Here is a 23,302-nt window from a genome sequence, read left to right as displayed (position 1 = left end):
TTACTCCTCTCTGACAGTAAACTGAATATCTTTGAGTTGTGGACAAAACAAGACATTTGAGGACGTTATCTTGGACACTGATCAATTTTTTTCACCATTTTCTGACATTTCATTGACCAAACAACTAATCAATTAATCAAGAAAACGACTGACAGTTAATCAGTAATGCAAATAATCATTTGTTTCAGCTCTATTTTGTAAAGACAACCCTGAATCAGTCATTGGTTAGTGTTGTGTTGATGCATAGAGAAACTAAAATCCTGGATTAAACAGCAGTTAGGCATCAGTGTATGTGCTGTAAACATATCACACATCATTTTACATGCGTTATTCTGAACATAGATGACTGGTTTAAGATTGTTGTCTTCTTTTTACCCTCCTTGCTTCCCTGTTGCATGAGCTTTTTAATTATATTTTAATAGCAAGAAACTGTTTGAATGACTCCAGAATGTGTGGTTTTGGTGCCTTTGAGTGGGACTTGTCTATAATTACCACTGCAGCCTGATGTAAAACAGTCAGGGCAGGTAAGAGAGGAGCACTAATAACACAGTGTAAGCAAAGCCTTGAAAAGCTTTCTGTGTGTGCACACTGGAGCTCCTGTGTGTGTGTGTGTGTGTGTGTGTGTGTGTGAATAAGTGCATGGCATCCGCAGACAATAGTATCTTTTAGAAGCTGTGTGAATGGGCTGGCTGCCTGCTTCAAAGACTGTTAGTGTCTGTCACATCTCTCCTGCGTGTTTCTCACTTGGCTTAGTGCACAAAGTTTAAAGGGACAGTTCACCCAAAAATGAAAATTCAGTCATTATCTATTCACCCTCATGCCAATTGATGGTTGGTTTTAGTTTTATTTTTTAGTCCACAAAACACTGCTGGAGTTTCACAGGAAAAATCCCAAATAATTGAAGTGAGTGGTGACTAGTTTACAAAAAAAAACTAATGACATTAGAGTAACTTGAGTAAATTAGAGTAAAACTAAGCCCTCTAGCAGCTGTGCAGGGGCAAAGTAGTCATTTTAACCTAGGGATGGGAAATATATTGATATTATAATCATACTGTGATTAGGGATGCACACGATTAGTCGACTATAAACGTCACCACAACTTGCTAGTCGGCCCCAGAAATACAAGTCGTTTAAACTACTTACCAATATTTCATACATGCACAGTGTCAGTTAACTGTTGCCTCTAAGATGTTACGCAGGCGCCTGCCACTAGTCAAGGCTGGGGCCCCATCAGACCGCAACCCCTATCGCCATACACCACAAGCACATGTGCCTCGATCACCCAGGCATCCCCAGATATTTATATCAGCAAAATCAGACAGACGACAGCTCGTAAAACCAGCGCGGTTTGGCAGTGTTTTCATTTAGAAAATGGAAATAATGTTGGATGTAGACTGTGACAAAATAAACTGGTATATAATCACTTGACTGGAGCAACATGTGACCACATTCAGCACAGACATGGACGTTAACCTGCAAGCAGAGCAGCTGCTGCTGCTAGCATTGCTGCTAGCTCCGGGGCTTTTACCCACAGACACTGTGATCCTCTTCGGTCCGAAAAGATAAAGCAGTTAGTGAGTTGTTACCATGTTTTGCACATTACTGTGTAAGGTTTGCATCGCACAACGCAAAGTAGCGCGCATTTCAGCGGCATTTAAAGTATGATTTGGTAATTGTACACTGGGATTAACAGCTTCAAATGGCTCTAAATATGCTCAGGTTTTTTTTCGGACAGTGTTTAACATCATAAATTAATAAATTGTGCTTAATTTTAACTGCTTTTTGAGTGTTTTCTTACTGTTACGACTAGTCTAAATTAAATTTTGCGTTTAATCAACACGGAAATTACTCACCAGGAACATCCCTAATTGTGATATGAAACTAGATATCATGATAGATTATAGATATAATTTTGTCTTTTCCTGGTTTTAAAGGCTGTATTACAGTGAAATGTAAGATGTACTTTCTGACCTTACCATACTGTTATAGCTGTTCTGTTATTTGTGTTACCCACTTAAGCATTATATGTGATGATTATTTATCAAAAAATCTAACTGGGCTGATATATTGTGAAAGCACCTATAGTCATTCCTACAATATTGTCACAACATCGATATTCAGGTATTTAGTAAAAGATATTGTGATGTTTTATTTGTTTGTATCTTAAAACAAACTCAGTTTAACACTTTAGCTGCTTCCACCCCTTGTAGTACACAACACATCTGCAGTCACAGCCTACATAATCAATAATCATTGATATCGTTTAATATGAAACTTCACTATTTTAATAGGTTTTTTAGCTATATTGCCCAGGCCTATTTTAACCCTTAGCATCATCTTTTCATTTTTTCATTTGTGTACCTCAAGCTTAACCTCACATGCCAGATGGTTGTTACACAGAACCATTTGGGAAGTCGTCTTTAGAAACTGTTTGGAAAAGGGCGGGCACTTTCAAAAAAAAAAAAAAACATTGGACAGGTGATTGGATGAACATGGGCTAACTTCAGTCACTCTGATCAACACTTACATGGACGCTTCTTGCTGTTGTCACTCTTAAAACCATGTACATAGCTGCCAGTAGTCCCCCCTAGGACGGTGATTGGCTGCACCACTTCTGGTGCAGACTCAGATGTATAACTTGAAGCCTGGGAAGACAGATTCTCATGTGATTTTGTGAATCTCGCTGCCTTGCAAGGTAACCTAAACCTAAGCACCATGAAACAGATTTACTCTTTAACTGTGATTTTTTAATAGTCTTGGAAGGGACAGAGAAATATGTGCTTGTTATGAGCTTCAGACCAGAAACAAAACATGTATTTCTTTCCATTATTTTTGAGGACTTGTTACTTGAATGTACTACAGATGGATATTGTTCACTCAGTTTTGGCCTTCTGCTCAGTGTCGTATTTGATGTAAGTCATGTTTTGTCCACTCCACCTCATTTAGTGTGTTGTGTTATGATGTAGAACAAGAGTCTAAAAACATTTTGGTTACCACAGCTTTTTGAAAATACTCTCCAGAGTGAAAAAGACACGTCTTGTCTTACAGTGTGAACATGGAAAGTGCATGACATATGATCTGATCGTCATGTGAAGAACCTTTCACAAACAATGTCTGTGAACTTCCGCTGTGCAGCACTGTGCTTCCTGTCGCCTCTGTCTCTGTCATCACTTATTTGGAATTTCGCTGTAATCCATCACAGGATACAGCTGCCGTCTGTGATTATGACGATATTTTCTAGACCTCTTTGAAACACTGTAAATCAGGCCAAGATTGTCAAAAACAACGTGTGCTAAAAAAAAAATAAATAACAGAAATGAAGAGGACCTTTGATATGTCTGAGTGTCTCCAGTGAGTAAAGACAGTGAGAGAGGGAGAATGTAAGAATGTTCCTCCTGACGGTGATCCATCATGTCCTGAGACCCTGCAGGGACGTTACAACAAAAGCTGCCCCCTCTCCTTTCATTCTTACTTTCATTCTACATTCCTCTGTTTAGACAGGTGTTGATCTGTGCCTCTAAACAAATTAGTGTAGCCTTTGGCTACAGACCGCCACTGTAGCTGCTTTTGCACAAGCGATGCCTATTGGAAACCGCAAAACAAAATTATAGGACAGTGCCGTACAAATTCCAGGTAGCAGTAGACATCAACCAAAAACAAACAGAAGCAGCTTCTTTCTATTTTGTCCCCCCTGTCTCTTTATTCCCCCCTCTATGTATGTTCATGAAAATACATACCTCCTCCAGTCAGCAGTCAACATGGACAGAGAGACTAATTAGCTCACTGTACACATCTGACACAGTCAGCTCATGCGTGGGTTGCTGCTGCAGACAGGTTGAGAAGCAAGCGTGGAGGCAAATCCACTTTTTAATCCCTAAATTAAAAAACAAACAAACTCTGAGCTCTCCTTTCACTCGTAAATGGGTCCCCATCTCTTCTGTGTCACTGCTGCAGACAGATTGTGAAGCAAGATTTAATCCATTTTTTAATCCCAAAAGTTTGAAGAACAAAACTCTAAGCTCTCCTCTCACTTTAATTACTGCGCAGCTGAGTGCGGTCGACTCTTCCATGGGTAGCTGCTGCAGACATGTTGAGAAGCAGGAGTGAAGATAAATCTGCTTTTTAATCCAAAAAGTTTGAAACATAAATTCTGAGCTCAGCCAGTAAAGGAGTCAGCATCAGGTCTGTCCCTGGCTCTCCCCCCTCATTGAGGATGCCGGTAACTTTGGGGCGCAGATGTGCTGGATTGCTCAATTGTTACTGTCATCTTCTTGGCAATGTGGGTTTGTCAATTTTGGGGGCAGGTTTGTTTGGCTGTATCAAGTCTTTCGATAAAATAACTCAACCCATCTTTAAATTTCTGGAAAATAAGCAAACACCTCTGAGTATCACACATACAGGGTCAGCTTTGAGCTCTTAGCACAGACATAAGTTCTCTGAGTCCTCAACAATCGCTCTTTGCTTATCTGCATCTGACATGTGATTATCTCACACAATGATCCTCTCTTAAAACCAATCCTGTGTCAGAGGCAGTGAACCTGGGTCCTCCGGCAGCTCGGTTAGATCATCAGATGTGACAGATCTAAATTTGATTAGGAAACAGGGGAGTGATTGTTGATGCTGTGCTGGCCAGACAGCTGTGGAATGCTCCAGCGCCCACTTCTCTTTTTATCAGATGGATAAGAGGCACTGTCCAAACGCATGTGATAAACCAAAAATGATTTTTGTCTGTATTTTTACATTTAGAGCAGAAGAGAAGATAGTTCTACACTTTAAGGGTGAACCATGAAATAATGCAGTAAACCTAACCCTCTATGGTGCAGTGTTGCATCTAAATAACATACCTATTTTTGGCCCTTTACATTGTCATAATACAATCTAAATTATGGAGCAATACTTGAAAAAAGAGGCAGAACCTTCAGGAAACTAATGGCAGTGTTTTAATTTTTCACATCAGGTCATGTTGAATCCCTTTTTTGTGGCCTTCCTCACACGGTTCAGCTTCATCATCTCTTGCCACAAAACTGGCCTGAAAATGTCTTTTTCTGTCATTTTACAACATGAGAAAATTAGATTCATATCAATAGATGAGTAAAGTTTAATTTTTAATTGTGTAACGTACTTAGAATATATAAGTACTTAAGAAATTTTATTCAAATTTTAAACAATAACTCTCTTTTTTCATGCTTTACCATTATTGTCCAGTGTTGTTTTAAAGTAATGCACTCTAAAATTTGCAGTTATTAACATCATTAACAATATTTCTTGAATTCTTCAGATTTTTGTGCACTTGGTCTATTTTATGACAAAAAATACAAAAGAAGAGCAGGAGATCTTTTGCTGAGCTCGTAGGTGTCTCAGAGGTTTCTCCTTGACTGTATGAAGCAACAAGGCTTTTATTTGTCCACTGAGACAAATTTAAAATCTCATTTAAGACTACCGAGTTTTCTTTTAGACATCACTGTTATCTCAAGAGCTGATTGTTTAAAACAAATTTAAGATCTGTGCAGTGAGACAAAAAAAGAACATTTTAAGATCTTCAGTTTGGCTCAGATTAGTCTCAGGCTGAGACGAGACAAAGGCTCAGTCTCAGGAACATCTCAGGAACATCTCATACTGGTCTTAAATTGAGCTCATTTATGTCAAAGAGACACAGACTAGACAAAAACAGGATCTTATTTTGAACTTTTCCTTTCCTCTGGGTATTCACAATAGGACAAAAAGCCACAAGATGTTTGTGCCCTTTGTGGGATTTTTTGCTCTCCTTGTACTCGACTGGGTGCTTCTGCTTGAGGTGGTGAAATAGTTTGTTTTATTGCCCCTTTTGCTGTCACACTCCTTTTGCACGTCTTATGTGGTTTATTGCACATCTGATCTTTTGTAATTCAGAAAATAACACTATATAGCATTGATGTGAAGGATCATTCTTCAATAGTCTGGGGTCAGTTTCCATCTTTTAAGGTAGGTGCCAACATTAGAGTGACTTGTGTGAATAAGCAGCGTGAAGTTCAGTGGAAGGAGTGCACTTGATTGGAGGGAGAGACAGGAGGGCGTTGGGGGCCTTTGGGTGACATGGGAGATTAGAGGAGGTCAGGGGGGGCTAAGAGCCGCCCCTCCCTGCCCTGTCACATCCTGGTACTGCACTCCAGCAGGGCGCGAACCCTGCAGAGATCACAGAGGGTCCCATGACTTACTGACCCAGTGACCACACACACACACACACACACACACAGCTCGTTGTCTTTGCTCATGACAAGTGGTACTATATCGAAAACAAAGTGTATGTCCCCCTCTGACATTCCAGCCTGCATTAACGCAGTGGAGCACACCAGCCCTGGACACGGCAGCCAGTTTGTATCTTCTGTCCAGTGGCAGACGACAGAGTCTTTTAATTATAACTACAAAAAGAAATAAGAGAGGTTATAATTCACATTAACACCCATTTGCATGGCACATACACTTTCCCTGGTTTCATGAACAAGTGTTTCCACCTAATCAGTCTAAATCCCTCTCTGTCCTGAGCCCATGATCACACACATGCACACACACACACACACAAAACACACTCCCAGGTAGCACTTGATGTGGCTTGCTGCCAAGCCATTCTTCCATAATGGATTAGAGTTTGGCAGGACATCAGTGCAGACTGCCTTGTAGTCAGGCATGTCTGGAGTTGTCAGACCCTTAAGAAACACTGGATCAGCCCTAAAGAACCAATGAGAGAGCAGAGACAAAACCATTACTGCAGGGAAAGTATGAGGGCTGTTGTCTAAAGACAGTCATCTCAAATGACCTGAGTAGATTCAATATCATGATCTGAGATTGGAGTTTTATCTTCTCACACTTGTGTTCTTTAGAGATCCAATATACAAGTATGTGTGGTTTCAAATAGTCATCAAGTATTCCCATTTGCTTGTTCTTAAAAGTGGCAGCCCCGGCTGATTGGTGATAAATTCTGAAGATTCTAATATGAGCTGAATGCCTGCACACCAGTTACGGTGCTAATTGGTAAATTAGTTATCTTGCAAGTTGCGTTTGCACCAAAAGTGGCGCAACCAGTCAGTGTTCTATAAGGGTCTACTGACAGCTACGGGTGTGACAACAGTGAGAGGCATCTATGGATGCAAACAATGGCGGCTCCTGAAAAAGTTAGCATAGATACTGTGATAGCATCAGTTATATCAGAACTGGAGAGTATTTCTTCATTGAAAGAAGAGCAAAGAACAGCACCGAAGGCTTTCTTCCATGGAAAAGATGTTTTCACTTTTCTTCACACCAGCCTCTGCAAGAGTTTTATCTGATTGTTTGGAGTCAGCCCGTGTTAGATGTCATAGACAGATCCAATCTCCTGCCAAGTGTTCTTTTGAAGGTGCCTGCCCTTTTCCAAACAGTTTCTAAGGACGAGTTCACAGATGGCTCTGTGCAACAAAGCATCTGCTGTATCAGGTTAATAACAGAATCCTTTATCACCCCAAAACATCTTGTATATATAAATTTATATTTCTGCATGACATGCTGCACTAACATGCATCATCTTCCATTAAGCAAGTTAGCTCGTAGGGCTGGGTGATGTCTGCCAAGTTGGCATGTGTCCACAGTGAAACATTGCTTTACTACTACAGTACTTTTTTTTTTAAATTTTTGCACCTAAATGCTTTCCCTGGAGAGTAAATAGTGCAATTATATAAGCAGCTTGCAAAGAGCTTAATAATTAGAATAATAAACCCATCCTTTATTTTTGCACTTTTAGGCTTATACTCCTTATTTATTAGTTTTAAGGTGCAACATTTTTGCTTTTCTATTGGCTTTATACTTACAGAGCTTTTATTGTAGTTTCGGTGACAACATTTTTCTTGACAAATGTGAAATCTACCCACATTTGGCTTTTGCCAGGTCTTCATTTCAAACCTTGTCCCTTCAGACCCCACAGTGGTTGACAACTGTCAGACATCACAATGGACAATAGCAGTCTGTACTTTGCCTGTACACAAGGCTCCACCCAAAGTGCCTGCAGACAATTTATTTCAGTGTATGTCCATGGACTGTCGTGGATTCTGCTCAGCTGCTTTGACACACTTCCTTCACTTTTCTTATGTTTATTTGCTGTCCAGACTTTATAAAATCAATATGGATATGCCAAAAAACAGGTTTGAGCTGGTAGTCTTAACAAGGCTTACATGTGCACTAAAGAAAACTAAGCAAAACAATAATTTAAATGACTAAACAGTTACTAGAACTAATCTATATTTTCTACAAAAACAAAGACTTAAACTAAACCGTGCCAAAATATTGACTGATTACATGCTCAGACCTGCAGGTTGGCTCTTAAAAGTTGTTAGTTTCCTCCATCAGAAGGAGAAGCTGTGATTATCTTCTCAATAAAAACTGACTCTCGTGACTCTGTATTCTGAGTAACAGGAACATTTTCTGTGGGAGTACACGTCATTGAATTTTTCCAAATGTAATCTGTTCCTGCTTTGTGCACAGCAAAGTTCACTGCATTGGTGTGAAACATAGCTGGATACCACTATGGGCATTTAGAATTATTAATACAACATCTGCTTGTAGCTGCTGTTCTGTCTCTAAACAGACATGAAGCGCTGGCAGTTAAACTTTGGACACACTGTTCCTTTAATAGACTTCAGCTTCTGTCTAATATTTTTCAGGCAACAGGTGCTTATGAGGCAAATAGTAGCCAGACGTGTGTGTGTGTGTGTGTGTGTGTGTGTGTGTGTGTGTGTGTGTGTGTGTGTGTGTGTGTGTGTGTGTGTGTGTGTGTGTGTGTGTGTGTGTGTGTGTGTGTGCATGTTTATGAGTCCTCAGGCACTGTGTTATTTTCAGCGTTACAGCATTGCAAACGGCTGCTTGGAATGTGTCTTCCAGATGTGCTTTTAGTAAGTGGAAGTTGTTTTAATGTGTTTATTCGTTTGCACGTGTGTGTATCTGTGTGTGTCTGTGTTTTTGACTTAGCCTTCTTTTGTGAGCTTTTTACACAATAGATCCAGGTAATTGGGGATGGCTTGTCCAAGTCGGAACAAAAGCCGTGGCCCCAAATGGGAAAAGACTGAATTTTGGGTCAATGGTTAAGATCAGGGTTAGGTTAAGGTTAGAGTAAAGATTAGGGTTAAGCAAGTAATGGTTAGGGTCAGGCTTTTGGCATATATCCAGATAAGGGATAATGGATATCCGACTCTTCTGTACACTGGTAATTGTTTACAATCTGACTAGCAACTTAAGATGTGAGAATGGAGTTGGAGGTGATTTCTATAAATGTATATTGCATTTGAATGCAGATACATTTTAAAAAGCTGCTTAAAGATTGCATTATGGCCAATGCATTGCACATCTTTATGCTCTCCATATGGACTGTTCACCTGCATGCAGCCAAAGCTCACTCTAATGTGATTGGTTGGATTGCTCAGACTGCTAACACAAAGTTACTTTGCACAGCAGCTGGATTCACAAGATTCAGTGAGAATCCATCTTGCCAGGCTTCCATTTGTGTCCACACCAAAAGTGGTGCAGCTAATCATCCTAGGAGGGACCAGTGGCAGCTATGGGTGTGGTTTTAGGTGTGACGACAGCGTGACGCAACTCATCTCGAACAAACAATGGCGGCTCCTGAGGAGGTTAGCATAGATACTGTGATAGCATCTGTTAACTGAAGGCTTTTCTTTGGAAAAGATGTTTTCACTCTTCTCCTGGCTTCTGCAAGAGTTTGATCTGACTGGTTGAAGTCAGTTGTGATAGACAGATGGTTCATCCAATCACCTGCCAAGTGTTTTTTGAAAGTGTGCACCCTTTTCCAATGGTGGCAGATGGTTCTGTGTAACAAACCATCTGGCGTATCAAGTTAAATGGAAAGTAGAACACTTCTTATACCAAAATCTTGTCCCTTGCCTACAGATTCTGCATTCATATGCAGATAAACGTTTATAGAGATTAGGCTATGGTTAACGTAAGGCTCCAGTAAAATTATTGTTTGTGTATGTAATGTCCCCAAAAGTGACCTAAGTCAACATCAGGGTGTGTGTGTGTTCACGTGTCAATGCACATGATGTCTCATCTGTCAGGGAGTTCTACCTGTGTGGAATGTGCAGACGAGCGGGGGTTGGACATGGGCATGCCCAGACTCAGAATCCCCTCGTGGTGTGTCCACATGACAGCCCTCCGACCTCCCAGTGATTACTGGTTCAATTAAGTCAACTCATCCCACTGGCCTGTGGTTGGTTACTCATCAGAGAGGTTAGCTCTATAATGGACAGAGATGATGCTTTTTTTCAGCTTGTCATTTGACCCTCCCCTTATCCATGTGGACAGTATTACACTGTGTCAACATTCTCTATCGCTGATATGAAAGAATAATGTGTGGTACAGCTACTTATTCTGTTTAAAAGGCTAGTTCACAAATAACAGCTAGTATCTAGCCATTCAGTTAATTTTGCAGTTATTTGTGCAGGATTTCAGCTTCCACCAAGGGCTGGATTGGCATTTGGCCCAGACCAGCCCACTACAAACAGCTGGACACTGCAAATCCCTGCACAGGCCTTCAGTGCATGTGTTAACTGTTATTTCTTGCTTGGTCAAAAAAGGGCTTATTGGCTGTAGAGCTTTGGCGGATGAGGCGCACTGGAACAAATCAGAGGGGGAACAACGCCTTAAGGACAAATCTCCTCTTTGTTGTCCTCCTCCTCTCCACCAGACCCACCCTCCACTGTCCCCGGCTTGCATTCAGCCGGTGGCGATGCTTTCAGCCTGCTCCACTGTCCCGCTAAACCTTTCAGCTCAGACTGTAGGTTTTCCACTGTACTGTCAAATCTGAGCAAGCACTCACTGAGATCTTGGATTGCAGACTGGAGAAGTCTGCTCAAATATCCGGAGGAATGTGAGAGCTGTCAGGGTGATCGTCTTGAGAAAGGACTCTGCGTATCCCTTGGCTTTGACACACACACGCTTCGTTTCGCTTTTGCCAGTTCTTGTATTGCTGACAGAGAGAAAAGTGCATCAAGGTTCACACCATCTTCAGGTTTGCCAAAAGAGCCAAACATTTTCTTCAGGGCATTGTGCCTGGTCCATCAGCGTATCTCACTTCTCCCACACTCATTCATCCGTATGACTGCTTGATGAGCGCTGCAATGTCAACGCACAAAGCGAACAGTGACTGACTTTCAAGGATGATCTAGGTTGTATTTGCCAGCACCAGCATTTGTGCAAAGTCTTGACCCAGCATGTTGGATGCCCAATCTGTACACATTGACTTGTCAAGTTTCAGGTTCTCCAGAGATTTTGCCAATTAAATGATGATAAGGATCCAGTCCAGTGGATGCATTTCACTTGTCCACTGGAACAAACCTCTTATTAATGATCAGTGACATAGCTGAGAGTTACGGACCACTTATCCTAAGAGGTGATATCCTGCGGTGTATCAGCCAAACCAAGAACATTCCAGCTTTCTGGATGTCAGTGGAAATGCTTTCTTTAATAAGATGCCCAATAGAATCTATGACTGGGTTTACTGTTGTTTTTGAGTAGAGTAAACAGGGAATCTCTGCCCCTTTTCACACCAGACTGATGCAATTTCTGAACATCTCAATGCAACTGCCAAGATGCTCTTCCAATCAGATGTCATACATTCCCAGTAAAAGTAAGAAAAAAATCTTTATAGTCATATTTTTATCTGGCCAATGATTTTAAGTTCATTATTCAGTCTGTTTTACATGTCTGTGGTCTTTACCAACTCATCCTCACGATACGGCTGTCTTCTCCATCAAGACATCTCTCTGCATGTAAGCAATGGACAGAACATCATGTCTTGCATCACCGTTGTCATTTTTAACAGATAGCAGATAAATTCTTAGCATCGATGAGCTTCATGGTCAGCGGGAGCTGCTACGTTGGATAATGACGTACCACCAATTGAATATTTTGTCTGTATGATCTCTGTTGTTTCAAAGAATACTGCAACAAATAACACGATGAGCATACCCGTCTGTGCTGGCTCGTAGGTTGCGTGCCATGGTGTCTTGCGCAAGCATAAACACGGCTTTGGACATAATAGACAGATGGTTCATTCAATCACCTGCAAAGAGTGTTTTTGAAAGTGCTGGTCTTTTCCAAACAGTTTCTAATGATGTGTAACAAACCATCTGGCATGTCAGGTTAATCTAAGCCCCATCTTCCTGAGAAAACTACATGACATCCATTATGAACCCCTAAAGTCTGTCGCTGACCTGTTTTCTGTGAGCCAGCATTTTACTGCAAGCCCAGCAAGCTGTTTATGTAATGTTGGAAGACTCCAAGAATTAAACTTGGGCACAGTTTCGCTTTGCAGATTTTTATTCATGCAGCATGTGCACTGGTGTACATGCCCCTAATCTGACATTCCAGTCATGTATATTTTGCTATAAAGAGTTTCCCCTTTCTTTTCTAATGTAGCAAGAACATTTGGTGTTCATAAGGACAGGAGGTACATGAGTATAAACACACGCAGAGCATCGATTTCCCCTCGGAGGGAACGTGATCCTGAGCAGCTAAACTGGAGGCCAGTTGTTCCATGTTTTCCCTCTTCTGGAGTTCTGGCCTTTTGCCAAAAGCTGCAACAACTGCAGCTCTTTAGTTGCCAATGTTTGCTGGTTTCAGAGCAAGAAGACACATCAGCCCCTTTCAGAAATGCACCTCTTTACATAAATTAGATGAGATTAGAGCTGCCCAGTAAGTTTTAAAAACTCATATTGTGATTATTTTGACAGATATTGTGTTTTCAATATGATTCATGATTAGTTGGAATCATCATTTTTGCCTCACAGTTTTTATTTTCACTGGAAAAAAACAATTAAAGTCATGATGATGTGACATTTGTTTGGGTCTGTACCAAACAATCATGTTTTCTGGAGAGCAAGATGTGCAGTCCAGGGCATCTCTCCAGCACTACAGTGCTTCATTATAATGCTGTTTTGTCAAACATATTTTCCTTTATCAAAAAATTGCACCTTCTGCGATTTGCACATGGCCATACTGGGATTTTGATAACATTTCCATTAATTGTGGAGCCTTAGGTGAGATTTTGAGCAATTCTGTGTGCCAGTGTCATCATCTGAGACACTGTGATATAGAAGAAAAGCAATATGAAGAGGTCGGACCCAAAACATTTCTGTAACACTTTGAAGACCGCACAAGTCTGAATTGAATGCTGTCACATAACAGTAAAGGCTGCAGCAGCACAATGAGGACTTAAATGTGCGCGTCTTGTCTTTTTGAAGATGTATGTCAGACTGGGACAGGACACAGCCTTTGATACTGATAGAGATCAGTTTGTTTACAGGGATCACAGTGCCAAGGTGTTTTTTTTTTTTTTTTTTTGTTGGTTTTTGCTCCTGGCACCCCAGAGTTACATTTCTTGTAATGATTATTTTCAGTGTTCATTAATCTGTCTACCATTTTCTGTACTAATCAGTTAATTTTTTGGTCCTTAAAATGTCAGTCAGTGTTTCCCAAAGCCCAAGATGACGTCCTCAAATGCCTTGTTTTGCTGATTCATTTAATAGTCGATTAATAATCGATTAATTGTTGCATCTAATCTCAAACAATGTTAGCTTTCCGTTAAAAATGACATAATTGACCAAATGGCAGTCGTAAACATTCATAGACTTCATGTGTCATGACGCGGTTTTGTCTGTCTTATGCAAACCCCTTCAAATAAAGTGTTACCCGAAATGTATCTTATGCACAAAGAAAATAAATAAATCTGTGTAGTAAACCAGGTAACACTGTGAATGAGCTGATTTAAAGTTGTTGAGGAGAATCTTCTTACATCAAATCAGTTAAAAGAAGTTGAACTAAAACTCTGCATCTTGAGTATGAGTAAAGCCAAAGAGGAGGAGAGCTCTAAACCAGAAGTATTTTTCTGTATTTTCTCATATTGTCAAGAATATTCTTGCAGAAGATACTTTTAGGGATATATTGGCAAACTCCTGTTTGAGGTAATAGGAATCCAACGCGAATCCCAACAGAACATTTTGTCATTCTACGTTTACTCAGCGTCAGACTTATAAAACATGGAGCAGAGTTCTCTAATTGACAATAAAAGTGATGGGCAGATTTATTATGAGGTTCACTGTGAGAGGCCCAGGAGCTCCCCTGATCTCATGACGCTCATTAAGTAGGGCTTTTAAGAGCTTTAAAATCTATCAGCCTGTGGCATAACTTTATCACCCACCGCTGTCCTCCAGCAGTGACAGCGCTCCATCTCATGCACCAGCTGCTAAATATCACAGAGCGCCGAGCCTCTTACTGTATCGCTTCTGCCGTGTCTGAATAAAGCTTCAGAGAACATTTACATAACAGAGACCTCTATCTGAATTTGCCTTGGGCCCATGTAAACAACTGGCTTGATGTGAAGACAGATACCAGACCGGACTGCGGAGACAGAATTTTACCAGTGTTTCCTGAAAATGTTCTCATGCGGATTGAAGGTCGGGTTTAGTTTTTTAGTCCACAAAACACTGCTGGAGTTTCACAGGAAAACAGCCTAACCACACCTACTATCAGAGTGCACAAATGGTTGATATTAAAAGCCAGTGCCAGTAATCTTAATGCTGATTGCCTACATATCATGAAAAGACAGGGGATTTCTGCTTATATATCTATATTTAAAAGTAAGTATACTATATTTACAGTAAACTGTACAGTAGGGCTGCACAATCTATCCCAATATTATCGAAATCACAATATGGCCAAGTGCAGTAGCACTTGCAAATAGCAAAGCTGAATTGCATTTTTTTTTTTTTACAAAAAGGAACAGTGTGTGGTAAAACAGCATTATAATGATGTACTGTAGTGCTGCAGACATGCCCTGTCCTAAAAAGCTTATTCTCCAGCCATGTATATATGTGAATATCTCATCATCATGATTTAACCTGTTTTTTGTCAGCAAAAATATGAATTGCAATGCTAAAAAAGGTCATTCCCACAATCAGAATCAAAATGATGACTGTCCTGATGTATGTGAAGCAACAAAAACATGACATACACAAACTGAGTGGATGTAGAGAGAAGAGAACTGTTGTTTCTGCAGTTATATTCTATATAATTATTATTATGATGATGATGCAGCAGCAGTTTAAATTAGTTTTTCCTAAATCATGAACTTTGAAATGATATGTTTGATGTGGATGTTTAACCAGCTGAACTTTTAAAGACCACAATAGAGGAACACAAAGTAGAAGAATGCAATGCAAGACTGTTTATACAGGAAGCAAGCTATCATCACATGCACTCACACACACACACGCACACACCTCTGCTTGTATGTGTGTGGGTGTGTGAGAGAGAGAGAGATAGAGAGAGAGTTTGAGCATCTCTCTTTATCAGATTGAGGAGGCATTGTGTAAGAAGAGAGGATTAGGGTCTGCACAACTGTGAGAATAGAGGGAGTAGAGTCAAACGTGGACAACACACACACACACACACAGGTAGAACAGAGCGGAGACTGGGTGCACCACTGCCACCATAATTATTTTCCCAGTGTTTGACAGGGTGCCAGCAATTACCTGATACCAGGACTCCTTATCTTTTGTATAGAGGGCAGGTTCACACTTGTAGCCTCAACGAACCCAGTCGAGTCCACACAACTCTCTGTCACACACACACACACACACACACACACACACACACACACACACACACACACACACACACACACACAACCCCCTCCCCAGCCTGCCTGGAGCCTACAGAGGGTGTGAGCCATTAGCTGCTCAGGTATGAATTGGCCTTATATCACATACCTTAAAAAGTGTGAAAGTTAGGTGCGTGATTTAAGGTTTAATTAATTATTTCTGTTATTGATTTATTACTTTCTAATAATCAATTCCTACTTTGGTCTATAAAACAAGCAAAATATGCCCGTCACAATTTACCAGAGCCCAGGGCCTCAAATGTCTTGTTTTATCCAAGCAAAAATCCAAAATAACAATGATACATTACAGTTACAGTGATGTGAAATGGAAAAAAGCTTTCTTGATTAATGTCTATTAATCTATAAGTCTCACATGTTACATTTCCATTGGTCATTTAAAAATGTATTAAAGGCTTTCAAAATCAGTACCTACTGATAAGGCAGGGATACAAATGTGCTATTATAATTATATTTGTTATAAAAAGAAAAATCTGAAAATGTTGGCCCTTTAAAGTTTAAAGTTCTGTCTGTTTTACTAAATCATGATTTAATCAGGCATAAATAGGGTTAGCTGTACCCTAAGGACCCCTGTCTTATTTCCTGGTTTAAAAAAATGCAGGAATACTGCTAAAGCACTGGTAAACCTTCAAAATTAATAAATGTAAATCAAAGCTAAATAAGATTTATGGTTTAAAAATGTGTATTTTGATTAGCATTAGAAGAACTCTGAGCAGCTTTAAAAAAATGGCTGCTCACTAAGACCATGCTGTGAAATTCAAGAAATACAAACATTTTGTCAACTCAGTGAGACGTCACTGCCATCAGATTTTCCATCTGAAGGATCTGACGTCTACATTTAATAAAAAAATCAAATCACTCAGAGATTGGCCCGTTAAACGTTTAGAGTTTGATATTTTAAAATATATTTTTCAGCATAATTCAAGAGGAACAAAAATCAAAAACACCTCAACTTACGGTTTTGTGTGTGAGTGCGTGTGTCACTGAGAGGTCATTGGTCTGCTCATACGACACACAGAGACTGTTTGAGTCTTAATGACACGAGAGCAGTCCTGTAATTAAGCCTTAGGTCTCTAAGCTGAGCAGTGTGGACACACACTCACTCTCGCCTCACCGTGACAAGTGTCAATGCCCTGCCTTGTGTGTGTGGCAAAGTCTCTCGCCTTTAAGGGGAAAATGCCTTAAAAGATAAATATGTAGTCCTGGCCTTCAGTTTGCTTTGCTATAATAACAAGTAAAATTAAAATCCTGTAACACAGCAGCATCGCTAAAAATAGGTCCAACAGGATATAAATCACAAATGGTTAAAAAGGTAGAAAAAGTGTCTATTGTAGTGTTGTAAAACTCTTTTGATCCCACTGATGGATAAATGATGGAGATAAATAATTAGGCAATTTAGTGAAATCGCTCTAATTTCAGTAGTTTTTTGTGTTTGAAGCATTTGCTCACAAATCACTGGAATCAAACAGTATAAGTGTTATGGGATGAATAGTAAGCTTTCAAAAAGTGACATGAAGGTAAAACTAAATGTAAAAATACAGGTGGAGCAGCTATGCAAATTGTTATGAATTGGTATGTGAGACATATCAAGATGCTAATTTCATAAAATGAGGCAGGTAGCGTCTGTGGATGACGCTCGAAATCTCAGTTTTCACTTGGGAACTATAATTATATGCCCCTCCTCCTGCGACCCACCCACTCACTGCTTCTCATGGTGTGTCACGTTGCAGTGGTTGGTTTTTGTAACATAAAACCCCACTGGATGCCCTGACTCCAGCTTTGACCTGAATCCACCCTTTGTGTTTGCAGCTTGAAGGAAGTGTGTGTGTGTGTGTGTGTGTGTGTGTGTGTGTGTGCGTGCGTGCGTGCGTGCGTGCGTGCGTGCGTGCGTGTGTTCAACAGAGGAAGGGGACACTGTTTCCATACAAAGGCAAGTGGCTAAGATCATTCAGGACCGCAAACCAAAAGACAGGGGGGAGAGATTTAATATGATCTTCTGAGCAGAGACAAGGGCACATTCACATACTGTAGAGCATAGACTCTCAAAGTGTTGCCTGTGGGCCCCTGAACGCAACATGAAATGCATGCATTATATTTTAATCATCTATGGTCCATTTCAATACCTTTGCTTTCAATACTTACATTTAATCAAAAAAGAAGAAAGGTCCCAGGCAAAAAGTTAAAAAGCATTTATTTAGATGGTGAAATTCTAAAAATATAGTCAGTGCTTGTATGTGTTAAAATAAAGTTGGGTTACAACTCATGCATAGCAGCACAAACAGCCTTCAACCATGAAATAACCATTTGAAAAAAGGCTTTTACCTTAATAACAAAATAACAGGTAAGTTATAAAAGATCCACCAATAATTATAATGAAGATAAAAATATATAATAATGGGGTAGAATGTACATTTTTCAATAAAATATACAACAGTGAAAGGTTGTGTAATTTGAATGTATAAAAGAATCAAAAAGTAGGGCTCTATGGGGCCATCTTACATTTGCTCTCGCCTTCATTTCAATCAGTTATACTAAAGTTATACTCGCCAAAATTTATTAAAGATGTGGGAACATACTGACGGCACTAAAAATAGGTCCAGTGGGTCAAGAAACTTGTTTGGTCAGATTATCAAACAGGATGTAAAAGTTCTTTGAATAGAAAAAGCCAACAATAAAGCAGAATTTACTCAAATTGTTCATTGTAAACATTCATCACAGTTTACAGACCATGTTCCACCATGTGCTTTGTGACCATTTGATGAATTTGACCACTGTCTTCCTCAAGCCCTGGTGCAAACTAAGGAAAACTGAGGTGAAGTGATATTCAATGGCATCAGGAAACATTAATGTCATTTCAGGTAGATGGTGGAGCTGACAGAAGATACACTAGATTTTAGTTAGAAGTGAGATGCTTTATTAACAACTTGTATGTTATTTCTTCCCACCTGCAGCCCTGAAGAGATCCTTTGACATTGAAGATGTGGACGACATACCAGCTTCCCCTGCCTCCACCCCCATTTCTCCAGCGTCCTCCCATTTCTTCCTCAACCACAACAAAGCCAGCGAGGGGCGAGGAGGAGGTGGCCAGTCTCCTTCATTGGCCTTCAACAACAACAACAACAGCCTGGGCTCTACAGCCCACCACTCCCGAATCAGCCTGAGTTCAAATCCCAGCCCAGTGCTCAAGCCCCGCACTGTAGTCAGCAGCCTGTCCTTCAACCGAGGAACCATGAACAAGCCGACCATCAACAACAACGGCTCCTCTGTGACCAGAGCGGCATCCTTCCAGAGCAGGTTAAACCCCAACGGGTACTCCATGTTCACTGGGCAGGGCAGCGACAACGACAGCCTTCACAGCTCCACATCCAGCCTGGAGTACTCTGGAGGTGGTGGGGGTGCTCTCACCCTAACTAAACTGGGGTCATATTCCAGCCCTCCACCTCAAGGGGAGTACCACCGAACACAGCCCCAGTTCCCACAGCAGCACCTAGAGGGAGGTGCCAATTTGGGAAGAACCCCAAACCTGAAGAAGTTCTCCTCCCATGGGAGTGTCTTCCACTCTGAGATGGACCAGGGGCCAGGGATGATGTTGGGTGTTGCAGAGCCTCGGGGGGTGAACCATGGCTCCATGCCAAGCCTAGACCTCCAGATTCGTGATGGGGGAGGGGGAATGGTGAGTATGCAAAGGGGTGGAGGTGGAGGCAGGGTGTCTCCAGGGCTGAGGTATGCCAACGCTAACGCCAACTGGAATGGCCGTCTTCAGAATGCCAGTTCCTTTGGGGATGGGGGCTACTCTGGTTCCAAAAACCACTGCCAGCAGCAAGGGCCCCAAGTTCCCAAGGCTCCACAGCCAAAGGCCAAAGAGACTCCACGTCTCAATAAGTTTCCCTTGGATCTGGACAGCTTGGTAAGCAGCACCTCAGCCACTTCTCCTGTCAAAGCTCAAGGAGGATCCATCAGCCCCAACCCCCCAAAGCCTCCTCCAAGGAGCACAGGAGACCTCCAACACCACACCAGCCCACCATCCACCTCAGCCAGCCCTTCAGTCTCTCTCAGCAGCCTGGACAGTTCTTCTGACACTCCACCCCACTCCCTTCACCATCCCTTTTTGCCTTTCTCCCCTTGTTCTCCAACTTCCTCACAGGGCTCCATCCCTGTCTCAGAGATGAGTAGCTCCCCAGTGCCCCCCTCCACAGCCCAGAGCCCCTCGGTAGAAGTTCCCTCAGGGCCTCAAGTTGTTCAGGTGGTTCCTAATATGTCTAGTCCCTCCAGCCCCAGAGCTGTCCGGTCCTTGGAGGATGGTGTAGGTGATGCCAGAGATAGTGTCGGCTCAATCTTACAGAGGATCGCGTCCTTCTCCCGGAATGCCGCTACTGACACCATCCCAATGGTTGTGACCCAGCCCTCTACAGTCCAAAGCAATGGTGGGTTGCCATCCACCTTGGGGTATCCTGCTGAGACCACACCCAGATGGACACAGGGGATGAAGAAACCAGATGGTAAGATGATTTTTTTGATTGCCTTTTAAATGCTTGAAAATTGAATTTGCAGTCTTGTTTTTTTCATAACTATAAATGGTTGAATGTGCATTTGTTTGTCCCTGTGGTTCATCAGACAAAAGGGCAGGAGGGTTTTCACTGGAGCTGCAATGATTAATCAATTAATCAACTATTAAATTAATTGTAAACTATTTGAATCGATTAATTGGTTTGAATAATTTTCAAAGAAAAAGAAGTAACCCCAGCCTCTTAAATGTGAATATTTCATGTTTGTTTGTTCTTTTATGACAATTAACTGAGTATCTTTGGGTTGTGGACAGACACTTGAGGATGTCATCTTGGGCTCTGAGAAACATTGATCAACATTTTTCATTATTTTCTGACATTTAATTGACCAAACAACCAATCGATTAATCGAGAAAATGATCAACAGATTAATTTGACAATGAAAATAATCATACAGTTACAGCCATAGATTTTAGCAATGGTTTAAGGGTTCAAGAGTCAACACCAGTGCTGGGAAAACTGGGAAAATGGTAACTATTTTGCACAAGTATGTAGGCGACCTGCTTGACTATGTAGCATAGAGGATGGTAGAAGCTGACAATCTTCTCTGTGCTGATTCTCCACTGTATTTACACTAATTTTATTATGCTGCTGCATTGCTGGTTACTGGTGTTGTGGATAGAAAGCACCCATCTGTCCACAGATGAGGCAGGAAGAACTGTTGGTGCCTGGAAACTCTGACAGATCATTGAAATGTTTGGCACAGCAAAACATGGAAAACAAGTCATGAAACGCTGATACACTTGTAACACAATTCTAGGTTCCATTCTGTGAGCTTGTGTGTGTGTGTGCGTGTGTGCGTGCGTGTGTGTGTGTTTAACAAATGATGACAGAGACTATCTTTCTGTTTTCAAGTCAAGGTTAGCGGCCACACCTGTCAGAGTGGTTTCCTGTTGTACGGAGCTTCATTATGCACACGCACACACATTTCAGGCCTGGGGAGTAACCGATTACATGTAAAAGGATTACACAATGTGGATATTAGGGGATTATTAGGGCATTACAATTTTAAAATAAAGAACGATATCCCACCATGCACAGTGCACACACAGCTGCCAATTCATTATCATGGCATCTAGTGAAAAAATACTGCACTGGGTGGAAATTTCATTTTTTGTCTTTGAATCAATCAATAAATAAATTGCGCACAACAAAGGAAAGAACAGCTGGTCAAACTAATAAACCTAACAAGGAACATAAAACACTTAGAGCTGCAATGATTAATCTATTGTTAATCAACTATTAAATTAATTTGCATCTGTTTTTATAATCAATTAATCATGTTGAGTCATTTTGAGGTACTTTTCCTCAGTATTTCCATTCTGTGCAACTTTATACTTGTAATCTACTACATCTCAGCGTCTGTTTTGGCTTACACTTGCATGTTTCCTTTTCATTTTGCTAAATGCCCCTCCTAGTGCAGAGCAAACATTTATCCATACACATTCACAAGTTGTGGTCTTTGTGTTTAAAGCCTGTCTGACATTTTTAACACGAGTTTCAAAGCTATTTTAAGTCCACCTCCTCCCAGATGGCCTTTGGCTCCTGCTTCCTCTGATAACAAAGTCAACTTTTCTGTGTCTCAGCATCACTTTCACACAATTACAATAATAGCACTCTATCAAGCTCCAAAAGCAAGAAAACGAACTCTGCCCCGTTCATTGGCATATCTGTTTTATTGGATCATTTGTAGTTGGCAGTGACAGAGGGGAAGAGAGGTGAGACGACAAACAGTATTATATGTCAAACCAACAAAGACAAATTTGTCAGCAGTAAACTACAGCTTGTTAGTTTGTCATTGAGGATTTATGTCACTAAGCATGCTAGGCTAGTTTTGATAAATCCAGATGTTAATCTTTAAGTTAATGATTTATTAATGATGATTAACTGTTGCATCTCCAGGTGTATCCAGCTGTTCCTTCCTTTGTTGTGCACAGATTATTGATTGATTGGTTTAAAGTCAAAAGATTTCCAAGCATTTTTTCACTAGAGTCCATGATAATGAATTGGCAGCTGTGTGTGCACTGTGCATGGTAGTATATGTTCTTTATTTTAAAATTGTAATCCTACTAATAATCACAATTTTTACTAAATGTATCTGTTATCTGATTACACTTTTTGTCTGTAACTGTAATGGAATATAGTTACTTTTTTGTATCCAGATGACCTTTTACATGTACTCTCCAAGTCTGGCAGTTTGGGACCCAGCTCCTTCTGTCCACATGTCACAATGTCCTGTTGTTATGCTGTATATAAACCATATAATACTTTAATTTCATCCATGCAAATCATTTGTACATCAGGTAGATGGACTGATGGGACGTCCTGCCTTCTTCTAGTCCCACTTTGTTTTTGTCTGACAAGATGCCTGAATGTTTACATGAGATTCTTCAGATTCAAAGACTTGGTTGACGTTTAAGCTGTTAGACAAACAGGAGGCATCTGTTTTAAGGCGCCTGTGGGGATTTTCCCCTCGCCTCCTCCAACCTCATCAGGGAATTAGTCCAATTCCTTTCAGATGAAAGAGATCAGTTATGAGAGAAGGATCCAACTGTACTCATAACTTCATATTAACTCTGACTCGTCTGACTCAGGGCTCACATGACAACTAGAGAAATAAACAAAAAGGTGTGGGTGTGCATTTTGTTCCCTGCAGACATTCTCGTTACCTACAGTATCATTCTAACCTATTTTAGTCATTGATGATTCTTTGTTTGAATCCTCACAAGATCAAATTCAGGTTTGTGACATAAAAATCATATTCGTGTAACACTTTGAAGAATGTAATTAAGTGATCTTTGAGCACTTAAGTGAGTCGTGAGCAAGACGGAGGTTGGGACCAAGTCATAATGTAAAAATGTAATGTCATTTTGACATCAGAGCCTCAACTTTCCATTCTTTGGTCAACTTCAAATAGAAGAGTTTGAGTTTGCAAAACGTGCAGATTGAAAATTACAGACAGAGATGCAACAAACTGCAGTTTGTTTTCTGTTGAGCACCTCGTAGTTTTTATATGCAAATAAAATTATCTTTGGTATCATTT

The 23,302-nt window shown here is 40.7% G+C and overlaps 1 protein-coding gene across 1 annotated transcript in view; it reads left to right on the top strand.

Moving 5' to 3' along the window:
- septin12 (septin 12) overlaps positions 1-23,302 on the top strand; it is an 89,284-nt gene that overhangs the window by 1,655 nt on the left and 64,327 nt on the right. Inside the window, exon 2 of the mRNA XM_084743910.1 lies at positions 18,646-20,193. Coding sequence (XP_084600036.1) covers positions 18,646-20,193 — 1,548 coding nt within the window. The remainder of the gene's footprint in view (positions 1-18,645; positions 20,194-23,302) is intronic.

Source organism: Lutjanus erythropterus, chromosome 19 (genome assembly GCF_056507025.1).
Source record: "Lutjanus erythropterus isolate fLutEry1 chromosome 19, fLutEry1.hap2, whole genome shotgun sequence".
NCBI lineage: Eukaryota > Metazoa > Chordata > Actinopteri > Lutjaniformes > Lutjanidae > Lutjanus > Lutjanus erythropterus.
Note: the sequence above shows the minus strand (reverse complement) of the source record. Positions and strands in the feature narration are given on the sequence as shown.